This window comes from Mesoplodon mirus, assembly GCF_964341445.2.
Source record: "Mesoplodon mirus genome assembly, chromosome: 3".
NCBI classification, from domain to species: Eukaryota; Metazoa; Chordata; class Mammalia; order Artiodactyla; family Ziphiidae; genus Mesoplodon; species Mesoplodon mirus.
The window spans coordinates 129,882,453-129,895,825 of record NC_138978.1 but is presented as its reverse complement, the minus strand read 5'-3'; the positions used below and the strand labels follow the sequence as shown (position 1 = coordinate 129,895,825).

General features: G+C 50.5%; 1 protein-coding gene across 1 annotated transcript in view; it reads left to right on the top strand.

Moving 5' to 3' along the window:
- The window catches only part of KIF26B (kinesin family member 26B), a 504,702-nt gene extending 491,630 nt beyond the window's left edge, over window positions 1-13,072 (top strand). Inside the window, exons 13-15 of the mRNA XM_082612029.1 lie at window positions 7,845-8,047; window positions 8,479-8,629; window positions 12,656-13,072. Coding sequence (XP_082468155.1) covers window positions 7,845-8,047; window positions 8,479-8,629; window positions 12,656-12,804 — 503 coding nt within the window. The 3' untranslated portion in view covers window positions 12,805-13,072. The remainder of the gene's footprint in view (window positions 1-7,844; window positions 8,048-8,478; window positions 8,630-12,655) is intronic.
- Window positions 13,073-13,373: the final 301 nt, after the last annotated feature.

The window sequence follows — 13,373 nt, the reverse complement described above, 5'->3', positions numbered from 1 at the left end:
TGGACACTTTTATCTGCACTCAGTGATGATAAAAATGGAAGGCCCAACATCAGACTTCTCACTGGGGTCATCAGTGCTGCGGAGGATAGAGTGGGGTGTGACAGGCCAGGGGTCCCTCCTGCTGCACGCAGGTGGCAGCCAAGCCTGGATGGGGAGGGGAGAGGGTGGGCTTTGGTCAAATTGGGGCCATTTCATGCAGCAAAGCTATTGGCATTTATCAGCTTAAGTGCTTCTTTTTTTTTTTTTTTTGCACACTTGACGTGTCCATGTCCAGACTGAGTGCTGGGCTGATGAGCAGGGAGTGATAGAGAAGAAAAAGGAATCCTGACCCATTGGCATCAGGACGTGTGATCCCAAAACAGACAGCTGCATCTGACAGGGCCCCGCACCACTGTTGCCCGACTAAGGCACTTCCCCGCAGCTTCCTTACAGCGGACACTTCCCTGACCTTCCAGCAACCTGGAAGGCAGTGGTCATTGACAGGGACTAGGCTCAGCAGAAAGCTGGAAGCATCTGCTTGAGAGGTGGAGAGGGTGGTGCATGCTGAAAATCCAAGAAGTCATATTACTGTGGGGACCCAGACAAAGGCCCTGTGGTCAGTTCTCTCCTAGTGATGACGTGGCGTTTGGGCACCGTTGTTTCCTGTGCCCTTTCCAGCAGTGTGAGGGCGCCATGTCTCCCTCTGAAACTTCCTTCACAGCATTAAACTCCATTTCCTCTGGTGTGACCACATTCCCCTGCCCCTGCCCTCAGCTTTCCCCATCACACCCCAAGTAAGGCTCCCAGTGTACCTCTGGAGGAGATGAGAGGGGAGGGGAGGCTCCTTAGTGGTGGGTGCAAGACCTGGATGATATCAGTTCATTCATGGAATTGATTTACCAGTGACCAAATTCAGAACGCTCAGAAAATGCAAGATAGCCGTTCACTACATGCAGGAGAAACCCCCAGACTGCAGCTCACCCAACACTGGGCACTGACTTCCCACCCTGGCAGGGATTGATTGACGTGGTGAGGAAGTTGAGAAGATTGCAAAAACGCATGGAAAGAAGGCAATGGGAATTAGATTGCCTTCAGGGTATTTCTATTAAGCTACGATAGCCCAGTGAAATGTCATTCTCCATTCAGGCTTCTTTACTTTTCTTTCCCCAATCGGGGTGATCTCATAGGTTGTCCTGGAGTGGTCTGGAAGGAGATAGTGACCCTTATTCCTGATGTTTTCCCATCTGATCACATCCCATCTGTGGTAACCAGACTCCTAGGTAGCCCCCAATGGTCCCTGCCTCCCGGTATTCACCGTTGCTTCGTCCCCTCCCATACTATACTAGGATTGGTCTCTGTGTGCAATGGAATAAGGCGGTGAATCACTTCAATAGAAGTGAGTGATGGTATGTCACTTTCAAAATTAGGCTGTGAAAGACACGGTAGCTGCTCTTTCCCACTCTGGGTAAACCAGCTACTATGCCATAAGTAGCCCTGTGGAGAGGCCCACCAGGCAATGAACTGAAACTCTGGCCAACAGCCACATGAGTGAGCTTAGAAGTGGATGCTGCAGCCCTAGTCAAGCCTTCAGATGATGGCAGCACCATCTGACAGCTTGACTGCAGCTCACGAGAGACCCTGAGCCAGAACCGCCCAGGTAAATAAGCTGCTCCCAGCTCCCTGCCTCACAGGAATGTAGCTGCTGGGTTTAGGCTAATTTGTTACACGGTGATAGGTAACTGATACACCACCAATCTCATGACCCTCCTCAGTTCCTCCCCTGTTTCTCACGTAAACAGATCCTTAGAAGAGTCATCCCAGAAATGTCTGAACACATGCACCCAGTGGATTAAATGACTGAGATGCCCATACATGACTGACCTCGCTTTTAGAGGGGTCGTTGCTCCCTGACTTGTCCTTGGGGTCAGGGGAGGTGAGGGGGAGGACCAGTCACCCTTCCTAGGGGCTGAGTACACATTATCCAACTGAGGGAAGAGGGCTACTGGGAGCCCTATCATGAGTGTTTGCAGCCTGAGGAACTCGGGCTGCCTGGTGGCCAGGCCCGGTCTCCACTTGAAAGATGCTCAGACTCTCCCTGCCTCCAAGAGCTGGACATCCTCCCACTGATGCTCAGCATTCCTCGGCCTCCCTACATGCTCTGCAGCAGCCCCATCTGACTGCTGCTGTGTCATGGCGTGTAAGCTCTCTTGCTCTCCCTCTCTCACTGAAGTCTGACTGGATGGAGTCCACTCTATTTAAAAGCAGAATCAGCCCAGACTCTAAGTGCAGGTAGCCACGGCTTCAGGCAGACTCCATCTTCTTTCCTCGGACTCAGGAGGGACCACACATCAATCCTGAGTTAAATTAGATGGGGCTCCCTTCAGCGCCAAGATAAACCGGTTGCGATGGTGTCACGTTTCCCAACCATCCTCCTTCCAGGAGAAAGCAAGCCTCCTAGATGCCCCTTACTAGAGGGAGGAGCTGCCAGGTGGGTGTGCCTCAGGAGATGCAGCTGTTTGAGGGAACACCACCACCTACAGGCCCAAGCTTCCCTCCCAGGGGGCCAGGCCCACAGCCTCCCAGCGGGAGAGGGGCCAGAACCAGGGGAACAAACATGGTAGTTGCCCAAAGCACGAGGCTAGATCCACTTCAGATGTGGGTGAAAAGATTAGGCCCCGTCCTCAGAAGCCAGGGCCTGGCTTCACTCACTCATGCCACCAGTCACCAGAAAAGGTGGTGCTTGGTACAGTGGTGCCCCCAGCCCTGCCAGTCCTATGGTGATTGCTTTTATAATCCTCTAGAGACCTGCCTCCAAGGGCACAAAGCTCATGTTATCTGTTGGGCTGCACCCCGCAGGCCTGCAAGCCTTGTAGTTGTCCAGCCTTGAGACCGAAGGAAGAGCCCAGAGACAGCGACAGAGACATCAGTGGTGTTTGGACAGGGGATCCTACACAAAGGGTCCTGAAGCCACACCCCACCTTGTTCGGCAGGCAGGACACGGAAACAGTCTCCACTACTCAGGGGAGAAGGAGGCTACCATTTATAGAGGGAATTGATGTCAGGTGGGCTCATCAGGACTGAGTAAGCCCTCTGATAAAGAGGATTGAATAGTCACGTGAGTGAAGCAGGGACTGGGCAAGCAGCGGATGTACAGAGAGCAAGAGAATAGCCATCTTAAATGGCTTCACCATACAGTCTACCCGTACATACCCTGCACCACCCTTACGATCTTGGTCCACCCCTCTTCTGCGATATCCCTGGCGTCAGGTGTGTAGAGGTGCACTGCAACCAAATACCACAAATGCAGTACAGACACCAGCAGCTAAAGAGTATCAAGAGCCAAAGAGGGGGGCTTCCCTGGTGGTGCAGTGGTTGAGAGTCCACCTGCCGATGCAGGGGACACGGGTTCGTGCCCCGGTCCGGGAGGATCCCACATGTCGTGGAGCGGCTGGGCCCGTGAGCCATGGCCACTGAGCCTGTGCATCCGGAGCCTGTGCTCTGCGGCGGGGGAGGCCACAGCAGTGAGAGGCCCATGTACCACAGAAAAAAAAAAAAAAAGAGCCCAAGAGGTGGGCAATCATTGGAGCCAGGTGCTTATCCGGTCGATTTTTCATGGAAGTTCACAGGAGGACGACAGCGGCATCTCGCTGTAGACCCAGCAATCAAACTCATTTTGTAGTGAGGCCACCGTTGTCACCCAGTCCACAAACAGATTACCTCTCTCAGACTAGGGATGAAATGTAAGATGTTGAACAGACAGATTACAGGGAAGATAGTGATTAAGCAAAATAACAAGCAGTGTCAGCATCCTGAGATATCACCACCCCTGCCCGTGGTTTTCATCCTGGCCTGCAGTACCATATTGCCTGTCCACCCCCAGTCCCTACAGCCGGTGCTGAATACTGGAGAGGCAATGTGATAGAATGGTGCCTTTCTCCAGTAGGCGCCTTGGATTAATTCCCTTAGTAGTCTGCGGCAGGGGGGAGTGCAGGTAGAAGACAGGTAAAACCTGTAGGTCCCTTTCTAATCCTATTCCCCCCGAGGCAGCAAACCCAAACCACAAGGGGCTTACCTGTCAGCCTCAAGACCATTTTAGAACATGTTCCCCTGGGGGTAGATCCTGTGGCCAGGGCCAAAGCGAATTGTTGTCCTGACCAGTAGTTGGCAACGGTCCTTCGGTGGGCAACTGTTGAACTCAGGTTGTGTTGACTAGTTTCCTCTGGGTTAACATGGCGTCAGCACTGGGACGATTGCTCCTGGGATGTTCAATGGTAGCTCCTAGGGCTTGAGTGAGTCTCCTGGCCCACATGTTGAGAGAGCAAGTTCCCATCTCAATTGTTGTTTAAGTAGCCCAGTCATCCTTTCCATTAGCCTGGCAGCAGTGGGGTCGTAAGGCAGGTGGAAATGCCAGGGTATGTCACGTTTATCAGCCCATTCCTGAACTGCATGGTCCTTGGTCACTGTCAGTGTCCATGGGGGCCCCGTATATCATGCTCAGCTGTCCTAGACACCAGATAGTGGTTGTTTGCATGGCTGGGTGGGCCTTTTGTAACGTCTTCCACCTGTTGTAATGCGCTGTAGACAGCAGAGAGCTGTTGCTGCCACCACACTGTACCATTGCTCTGCCTCCTGCCAGAGCTGGGACCAGAGGCCCAAGGGCGCTCTTATTCGTTTGCCGTTGCCATGGGCCCCAACTAAACCCTTCTGGGTAACTGGCCACATCCGATTCACAAGCCAGTTCCTGAGTTAATATCCCTCAAGCCTGGGCCTGTAATCGTTGAGGCATGGTAGGTTGGGGGTTTGCTTGTCTTACCCGACCAGATGACACCCTTGATAGGTAATCCAGGTCCTTGCATTTTGTCTGTATTCACCAGCCATCCTTGGGCCGTCAGATGAACCACGAGCACAGGGCTGCTACTTTTAAACTGGAAAGAGACCCGGAGGTTAAGAAGATAGCATTAATAGAATAGAACAGAAAGACATCTCCCACGGTAGACAGCTGCCACAGGGCCCCACCGCGGGATTATCCCTGAAGCCTCTGGGCCCTACCATGTGAATAGACAGCCTCCTCTGGATTACCCCTGCAACTGTCCATTCCCGTCCTTTTCCCCCAACATCTCAGCACTCACAGGAGTTTCCTCGGTCTCCCAGCTAGGCTCGCCAGTTCTTGGGATGCACCCTGCAGGCCCACAGGCCTTGCAGTTACCCAGCCTCGAGACCGAAGGAAGAGCCCAGAGACAGCAACAGAGACATCAGTGGTTTACTGGTCAGAGGGATCTGACGCAAAGGGTCCTGGAGCGACACCCCACCATGTACGGCAGACAAGATATGGCAATAGTCTTCACTACTCGGGGGAGAAGGAAGCTACCATTTATAGGGGGAATTGATGTCAGGTGGGCTCATTGGTTATCAGGGACTGATTAAGCCCTGTAATTAAGAGGATTGGGTAGTCATGTGAGTGAAGCAGGGACTGCTCAAGCAAGGGATTTATAGAGAACAAGAGAACATCCATCTTAAATGGCCTAACCATATAGTCTCTGATTTCTGTGTATTTTTCATCTCCTCAAATAGATTATGAAGAAAAACAATCAAAAGGATATTCATGTTCAGTGAGCACCTACTATGTGCCAAGTTCTGTGATGTTTAATCATAACCCATCCTTTGGGGAAATCATTTATTATCTGATATATATATATATTTTATTTTGGTGGAGAATGCGGGCAATGGACTTTTTTTTTTTTTTTTTTTGCGGTACGTGGGCCTCTCACTGTTGTGGCCTCTCCCATTGCGGAGCACAGGCTCCGGACGTGCAGGCTCAGCGGCCATGGCTCATGGGCCCAGCTGCTCCGCAGCATGTGGGATCTTCCCGGACCGGGGCACAAACCTGTGTCCCCTGCATCTGCAGGCGGACTCTCAACCGCTGCGCCACCAGGGAAGCCCCCAGCAATGTATTTTCTAAACAAGGGAATACTGAGACTTTGGGCAAGTTACTGAAGTCTTTTGTACCTTAGTTTTCTGCTTCTGTGAGAATTAAATTAGATACTAGGCTTGTCTGTGACAGAAAACCCTAATAACAATATAGAGATTAATTTCTCATGTAAAAGTCTGTGTAGGGGGTTTTAAGGGCAGGGAAAACACTCTGTGTGATTGTATCATGGTGGATACATATCATTGCACATTTGTCCAAACCACAGGATGTAAACACCAAGAGTGAACCCCAGTGTAAACTATGGACCCTGGGTATCTGTATCCGTATGGATAATGACGTGTCAATGTAGGTTCAGTTGTAACACATGTACCACTGTGAAGGTCTCCAGGGTGTCAGGAATCCAGGTTCCTTCTCTTGTTTTTCTGTTGTTTATGATCTTCATGTCATGGACCGGCCAGCAGGCCCATATTCCATCCAGGACAAAGGTGAGAGGATGAGGAGAGCAGACCTCACCCTTTCAGGACACTTTCTAGCTGTTACACAGGGCACTTCTGCTTCTATTGCACTGGTGGAGCTTAAGTCACATGTACCACACAGGGTACAGCTGGGTTGTCGTGTGCCCTGCTCCAACTCGGGGTCTTCTGCAGAGGAAGAAGAGGAGGGCAGGTACTGGGGGGCAGCTAGCAGTCTCCATCACAGTGTGTAAGGCACGATAAGTAGGGCCTGGCATAATCAGTGCTTATTCCAGTGTTGTTGTTAGAAGCAAATAAACTCCTACCACAATACCAAACACTAGGATCTTTTCTCGCTAATGGAATGTCTCTAATTTCACGGTAACCCTTGTCCATGCTGAGGGTGTGGCCAGGGTGACTCTCAGTTCTCGTGTCCTCCAGCCTGTGTGTTTCAGGGGGGAGACCACAGGTGGCTCGACAGGTGAGGGGGGACATCTGAGCTTGAGGAGGTAAAGCAAGTGCCAGGTAAGGAAGTGGCTGCTGAGGCGGGAGGTGGGAGGTTGGAGGGGTTCAAACACATCTCTGCCACAGGCTCCGACAGCCCTGTCACGCCGCCAGCCCTTGCATCAAAACTACATTTAAAAGATAGAAATTCAAAAAAGGAACCCTCTTGCACTGTTGGTGGGAATGTAAATTGATACAGTCACTATGGAGAACAGTGTGCAGGTTCCTTAAAAAACTGCAAATAGAATTACCATACGGCCCAGCAATCCCACTACTGGGCATATACCCTGAGAAAACCATAATTCAAAGAGTCATGTACCACAATGTTCATTGCAACTCTATTTACAATAGCCAGGACATGGAGGCAACCTAAGTGCCCATCAACAGATGAATGGATAAAGAAGATGTGGCACATATATACAATGGAATATTACTCAGCCATAAAAAGAAACGAAATTGAGTTATTTGTAGTGAGGTGGATGGACCTAGAGTCTGTCATACAGAGTGAAGTAAGTCAGAAAGAGAAAAACAAATACCGTATGCTAACACATATATATGGAATCTAAGGGGAAAAAAAAGGTAATGAAGAACCTAGGGGTAAGACGGGAATAAAGACACAGACCTACTAGAGAATGGACTTGAGGACATGGGGAGGGGGAAGGGTAAGCTGTGACAAAGTGAGAGAGTGGCATGAACATATGTATATTACCAAATGTAAAACAGATAGCTAGTGGAAAGCAGCCGCATAACACAGGGAGATCAGCTTGGTGCTTTGTGACCACCTAGAGGGTGGGATAGGGAGAGTGGGAAGGAGGGAGACGCAAGAGGGAAGAGATGTGGGAACATATGTATATGTATAACTAATTCACTTTGTTATAAAGCAGAAACTAACACCATTGTAAAGCAATTATACTCCAATAAAGATGTTAAAAAAAAAAAGATAGAAATTCAAAACGATTAACTTTAGGCTTAATCTCTAGGTTCCCAGAGACGGAGGCTCATCCCGGCGCTGTCCCTTGACACCCCCTCCCCTGTGAGGAAACCGGCCAACAGCGCAGGGGTCCGTTGGGTGGACGGCCCCTTGCGCAGCACCCAGAGAGGCCTCGGGGAACCTTTTGAGATTAAAGTCTATGAAATCGACGACGTGGAGCGTCTGCAGCGGCGACGAGGGGGCAGCAGCAAGGTGCGCCTCCCCCTCCCCACGCGGTGGCGGTCCCCCAGGAGGTCCCCGGGCTGACGCTGAGGCCGCGGCCCGAGAGGAGGGCGCAGGCCACCGAGACTCCCAGCGGCTTCCGGCGGGAGGCGGGCCCATGCACCCAGCTCGGGAGAGCAGCCTGTTTCTCTGCCCGGAGACCTCTGAAGGCTCTCCTGGATCCAGCTTGGAGCGCCAGCCGCCTTCTAAATTTGAGATATGCCAGGGATAGCCCTACCTTGTGAGTGGGCTGTCTGAGCTGAGCCCCCAGCTCCCTCCCAAACTTCCCAGTGACCTGCTCCTTTTGCACTGACCATAAGCACAAGTATTCCTTTCCAGAAGAGGTTGCCTGGGTTGGATTTGAGCTGAAGGTCCTTTCTCCTCCCCCCTCCACCCCCATCTCCTTCCCATCTGTGTACTAGGAGGTCATGTGCTTCAATGCAAAGCTGAAAATTCTGGAGCATCGCCAGCAGAGAATTGCCGAGGTCCGAGCCAAGTACGAGTGGCTGATGAAGGAGCTGGAGATGACGAAACAGTATCTGATGCTGGATCCTAACAAGTGGCTCAGCGAATGTAAGGCCCATCACTGCGACTCCTGGGTTCACCACTTAAACAGGCCAGGCTGAGAGGGACACAGACGCTGTCTGAACCCGAGGGCCTTCCACGCCCCTTGGCTGGAGATGGCCTCCCTGAGTGCAATCCCGCTCTGCGGGGGGCAGGTGGGAGGGGTGTGAGCAGCAGCAGGGCGGTGAGTATTGCTCTTGCACGATTATTTCTTATGTGTCTCAGTCCAAAGCACCTGAAAATGAGATTTTTTTTCCCCCTACATGTGGTGGACGATCACCCAGACATGAAGGCTATATTACCAATCTGCTCCCCGGCCACAAAATCACATTGCATATCTAGCCTGAAATAGACAAGAATTTATAGAGTGCTTAATAGGGTAGAATGTGCAATCCTAGAAAAGCCTCAAAAAGAACCCAGAAAGCAAGAAAAACATTTCTGAGTGAAAAGAATAACATTCACAGTGTTATTTCCATTTAATAGAAAGCCCAGGATGACAGTAACCGTCTAATAACAATTCAGAACAATTGTGCTCCCTTTGAAAGATGGATTCAATTGTTTCTTATTTATTGGTTTCGAACCATTCCATTTACCACAAAATAAAGCTCAAATCTGGTCCCAACTGTTTCATTGATATGGGGGCCCAATGCTAGATGACAGTCTCTGAAATAAAATACATTACTTACACTAAAATTCCTTTCCCTCCTTGCCCGTCCGGCACTCACCAGCTCTTCCCTCCAGTCCCTCAGCCTCCCTGTGCCTCCCTCTCTTCACGACTGTCCCCTGAAGGTCACATCACCCTCTCCCCAGCATTCCCAGGCCAGTGCCGGGAGCATGACAGGCAGAGTCTGGGGCTTAGGTTTAAGAAATACTGGGTGAAATGATCCTGGGCAAAGAAGAAAGGACAGAATTTGCTGGCCTTCTAGCTGTGCCCTGCCACTTTCACAGTATGTCTTCAGGCGGCTTCTTTTCCATAGCGCTGAGGTAGTAACATCTCCCCTGAGTACCTCATGAGTGCATATGAGGCTAAAAAGAACCTAGAGGAGGGGCTTCCCTGGTGGCGCAGTGGTTGAGAGTCCGCCTGCCGATGCAGGGGACGCGGGTTCGTGCCCTGGTCTGGGAAGATCCCACATGCCGTGGAGCGGCTGGGCCCGTGAGCCACGGCCACTGAGCCTGCGCGTCCAGAGCCTGTGCTCCGCAACGGGAGAGGCCACAACAGTGAGAGGCCCGCGTACCGCAAAAAAAAAAAAAAAAAAAAAAGAGGACAGGTCACTGGGACCAGTCTGTGATGCATCTCACCTTGTTGAATTGTACCATTTGTGGTGACAACCACAGTCATGCAGACCCACTTTGGATGCTGGCTGTGAGACCTTGGGTAAGACGCTTAACCTCTCTGAGCCTTGATTTCCTTAACTGTTAAATGGTAGGCACATAATGGTGCCTACCTCAGAAGGTTGCTGTGAGAGTATGAGAGTGAGCGAGTTACTATCAGTCGAGTGCTGGTTACACTGCCTGCCCATGATGGAGCAGCAATGTCTGGTAGTAATTAGTGTTTGTATTATCCCAGAGTTAACAAAATAGCTATCTCAACAGGAGACATTTCCTCAGCACCTGCTTGCATGATGCAGCAAGGTAGGTCCCTTGTTAGAAATCTGGTCAGAGACATGAACTCCTGCTCTCCAGGGTATTCCCATCTAAGGCTGTGATAGGGCAGACAAGACACGAACAAGGACATTAGCTGAAGTCTGGCTGCGGCATAAACATGGAGCCTAATGCTGTGTTCCTCCCATGTGTGCACACCCTTTTCCTTCTTCCATGAATCCTCAGGCACTTCAAGATCCCAGGGGTGCCCATTCAGCAGTTCCTCTTCCTTTTTGCTGTTTTCATTAACATTTTCTGAGAGCTATTTACGCCTAAGGCAGGCTTGATAATTGTCTTCATCTTACAAAGTCACATTTTTCCCAGGATGGGAGCAGCTTAAACGTCGTTGGTACATATGTAGATGCTTCCAGGAAACGATCCCTTCCTTCTTGCCTTTGTTCATGTCAGGAATCAGGGATTTTTTTGATGCTGAGAAAGGTAATGAATAGAAGGCCATGTGAAAGGAGAAACACAGATTGTTTCTTCAAGATGAATTGAAACCAAAAATGACCCCCGCAAAAATCAATGAGACTGTATTCTGACTATTCCCTGGGTGTGGGTAATAGACTGGGTGTTGGCTAGAAATAAATGTTCTGGAATCCATTTTTTAAAATTTTCAAGGTGATCCAATAATACAGCTGATGTGGTTATGGTATGGTGAGGGGTTTTGTTTGGTTTTTAAATATTAGACTGGTATTCAGGAGCCTCAGCCGCATTCCCAGCCCCGGTCCTTATTAACTGCGTAACCCTGAGCAGGATGCCTCACTTCTGTGAGCTCAGTTAAGTCTCCTATAAAAGAAGTCAGCCTTGATTTCAGCCCTTGATGTTCCTGTAGCTTGTTACAGTTCTCAGACCACATTCACATTCATCGTCTCTTTTTGGTTCTACTCTTCATGGCAACTCTAGTTAGGAAAGTAGGCAGACTAGGGTTATGATTCTCCTGTTACTTTTAAGGACCGTTTGCCAGCAAAGATTAGGCATGGCCGACCTGGGAGTCAAGTGCAGGTCTCCTGCCTTGGATTCCAGGGCCACCCCCACTGCCCTGGCTGCTGCCCATGCCTGTCCTCTCCATGCTGGGCACTCTGTAGCAGCCTACCCCCCTGCCCAGTCACCACTGGACCAAGTAGTGGCTGGGGGCCAGGAGAGGGTGGCCTCGGATAATTGCCCTTGAGGAACTGAAGGAAACAGACTTTTAACTCTTTGCAGGCCTGAACATTAGGGACAGCATCTGGGTCCTAAATCTCAGCTTCTGAGCACAGAATCGTAATTATTATTATTTTTCATTAAAGTATAGTTGATTTACAATGTGTTAATTTCTGCTGTACAGCAAAGTGACACACACACTTACATCTATATTCTTTTTAATATTTTTTCCATTATGGTTTATCACAGGATACTGAATGTAGTTCCCTGTGCTATACAGGAGGACCTTGTTGTTTATTCATCCTATATATACTAGTTTGCATCTGCTAATCCCAAACTCCCAGTCCACCCCTACCTACCCCCCCCCACCCCCTTGGCAACCACAAGTCCGTTCTTTAAGTCTATGAGTCTAAGAATCGTAATTATTAACATAGATTCCATCACCACCCTAGTTCCCAAAAGACCAGTGAGTATATGAAACTGTACAGGAAATGCCAAGAGGCAGGGTCGCTGCTTAGAGAGGCAGCTGCACACAGCTGTGTGGAGGACTAACCAGAGAGCAACACACTTATATCAGCAGGCAGAGGCGTAAACGTCATTCAGGTGAGACCCCAAAAAGGAAGGGCTTCTCCACACCTCAGCCTGAAGCTTTATTTATTTTCTAGTTAATAAAGAAAATGGTGCTGGTAGAGTCCCAAATCCTGTCATGGAGATGGTGGAGGTGGGGAGAGCTTGATGTCACTTTGTCCCTCAGTGGAGTCGCAATAAAATGTCAGGGGTCTAACATTATCATTGGAACGAAGGGCCCCAATATAACTACAGGTAGTAAAGTGTTCTGTTCTCGACCTGAGAGCGGCAGAGGGTTGGGCAGGAGGGTGTGGCAGCACTGCCTAAGACCTTCCGGCGCAGGCGCAGGTGCAGGTACAGGCGCAGGTGCAGGTACAGGCGCAGGTGCAGGTACAGTCGCAGGTGCGGGTACAGGCGCAGGTGCAGGTACAGTCGCAGGTGCGGGTACAGGCGCAGGTGCGGCTACAGGCGCAGGTGCAGGTACAGTCGCAGGTGTGGGTACAGGCGCAGGTGCAGGTGCAAGTACAGGTGCAGGTGCAGGTACAGGTACAAGTGCAGGTGCAGGTGCAGGTACAGGCGCAGGTACAGGCGCAGGTGCAGCAGCCACGGGCCGGCACAGCTGAGCCGTCTGATCACCCTTCCCCGCTGGCCGCGCGTCTCCATCGGGCTTCTCCTTCTTTGCAGTTGACTTGGAGCAGGTTCTGGAGCTGGATTCCCTGGAGTACCTGGAAGCACTGGAGTGCGTGACAGAGCGCCTGGAGAGCCGCGTCAACTTCTGCAAGGCGCACCTCATGATGATCACCTGCTTCGACATCACCTCCCGGCGCCGCTGACGGGAGCCGCCGCCCGGCCGGCCCTCGCTCCCGATCCACAGGCAGCCGCGCTCGGCGGGCCCTCGGTGCTGGCCGCGCTCAGTGACCACGGAAGGAGGACGAAGGTTGGTGGCAAGTCTGGAGTGAGCGTGGAGCGGAAGGCGATTTTTCTTTTGTTTTCTGTAGGAAAGGTGCAAACACCAAACACACAGGAGAGGAGAAAATGATGGGAAACCCAAGGGACGTGGAAGCCCCCGTGAGACTGAAAAAGCACTTTGAGGAACTTTAAAGAACTTGTTTGTACATAAGAACTGGCAAAAGAGACCTCACTCTTCTCCTGGTTTGTGAGAAAAGGCGAGGGTGGACGTGGGATTGCTGTGGAAAGCAAAAACAAAACAAGTTTCTCCGAATGACTGATGAAGTGCCTTGCAAATCTTTGTTATTATCCAAACATTTATGTTCATACTTTCTTGTGTACAGATGGTGCTAGTCAAGATGAAAACAACAAAACGAACAAAAAAGAAAATCAAACACATTTTTGCAATGTATTTACAGCTCGTTTTCTCTTGGTGTTTTATCCTATTTCTGAC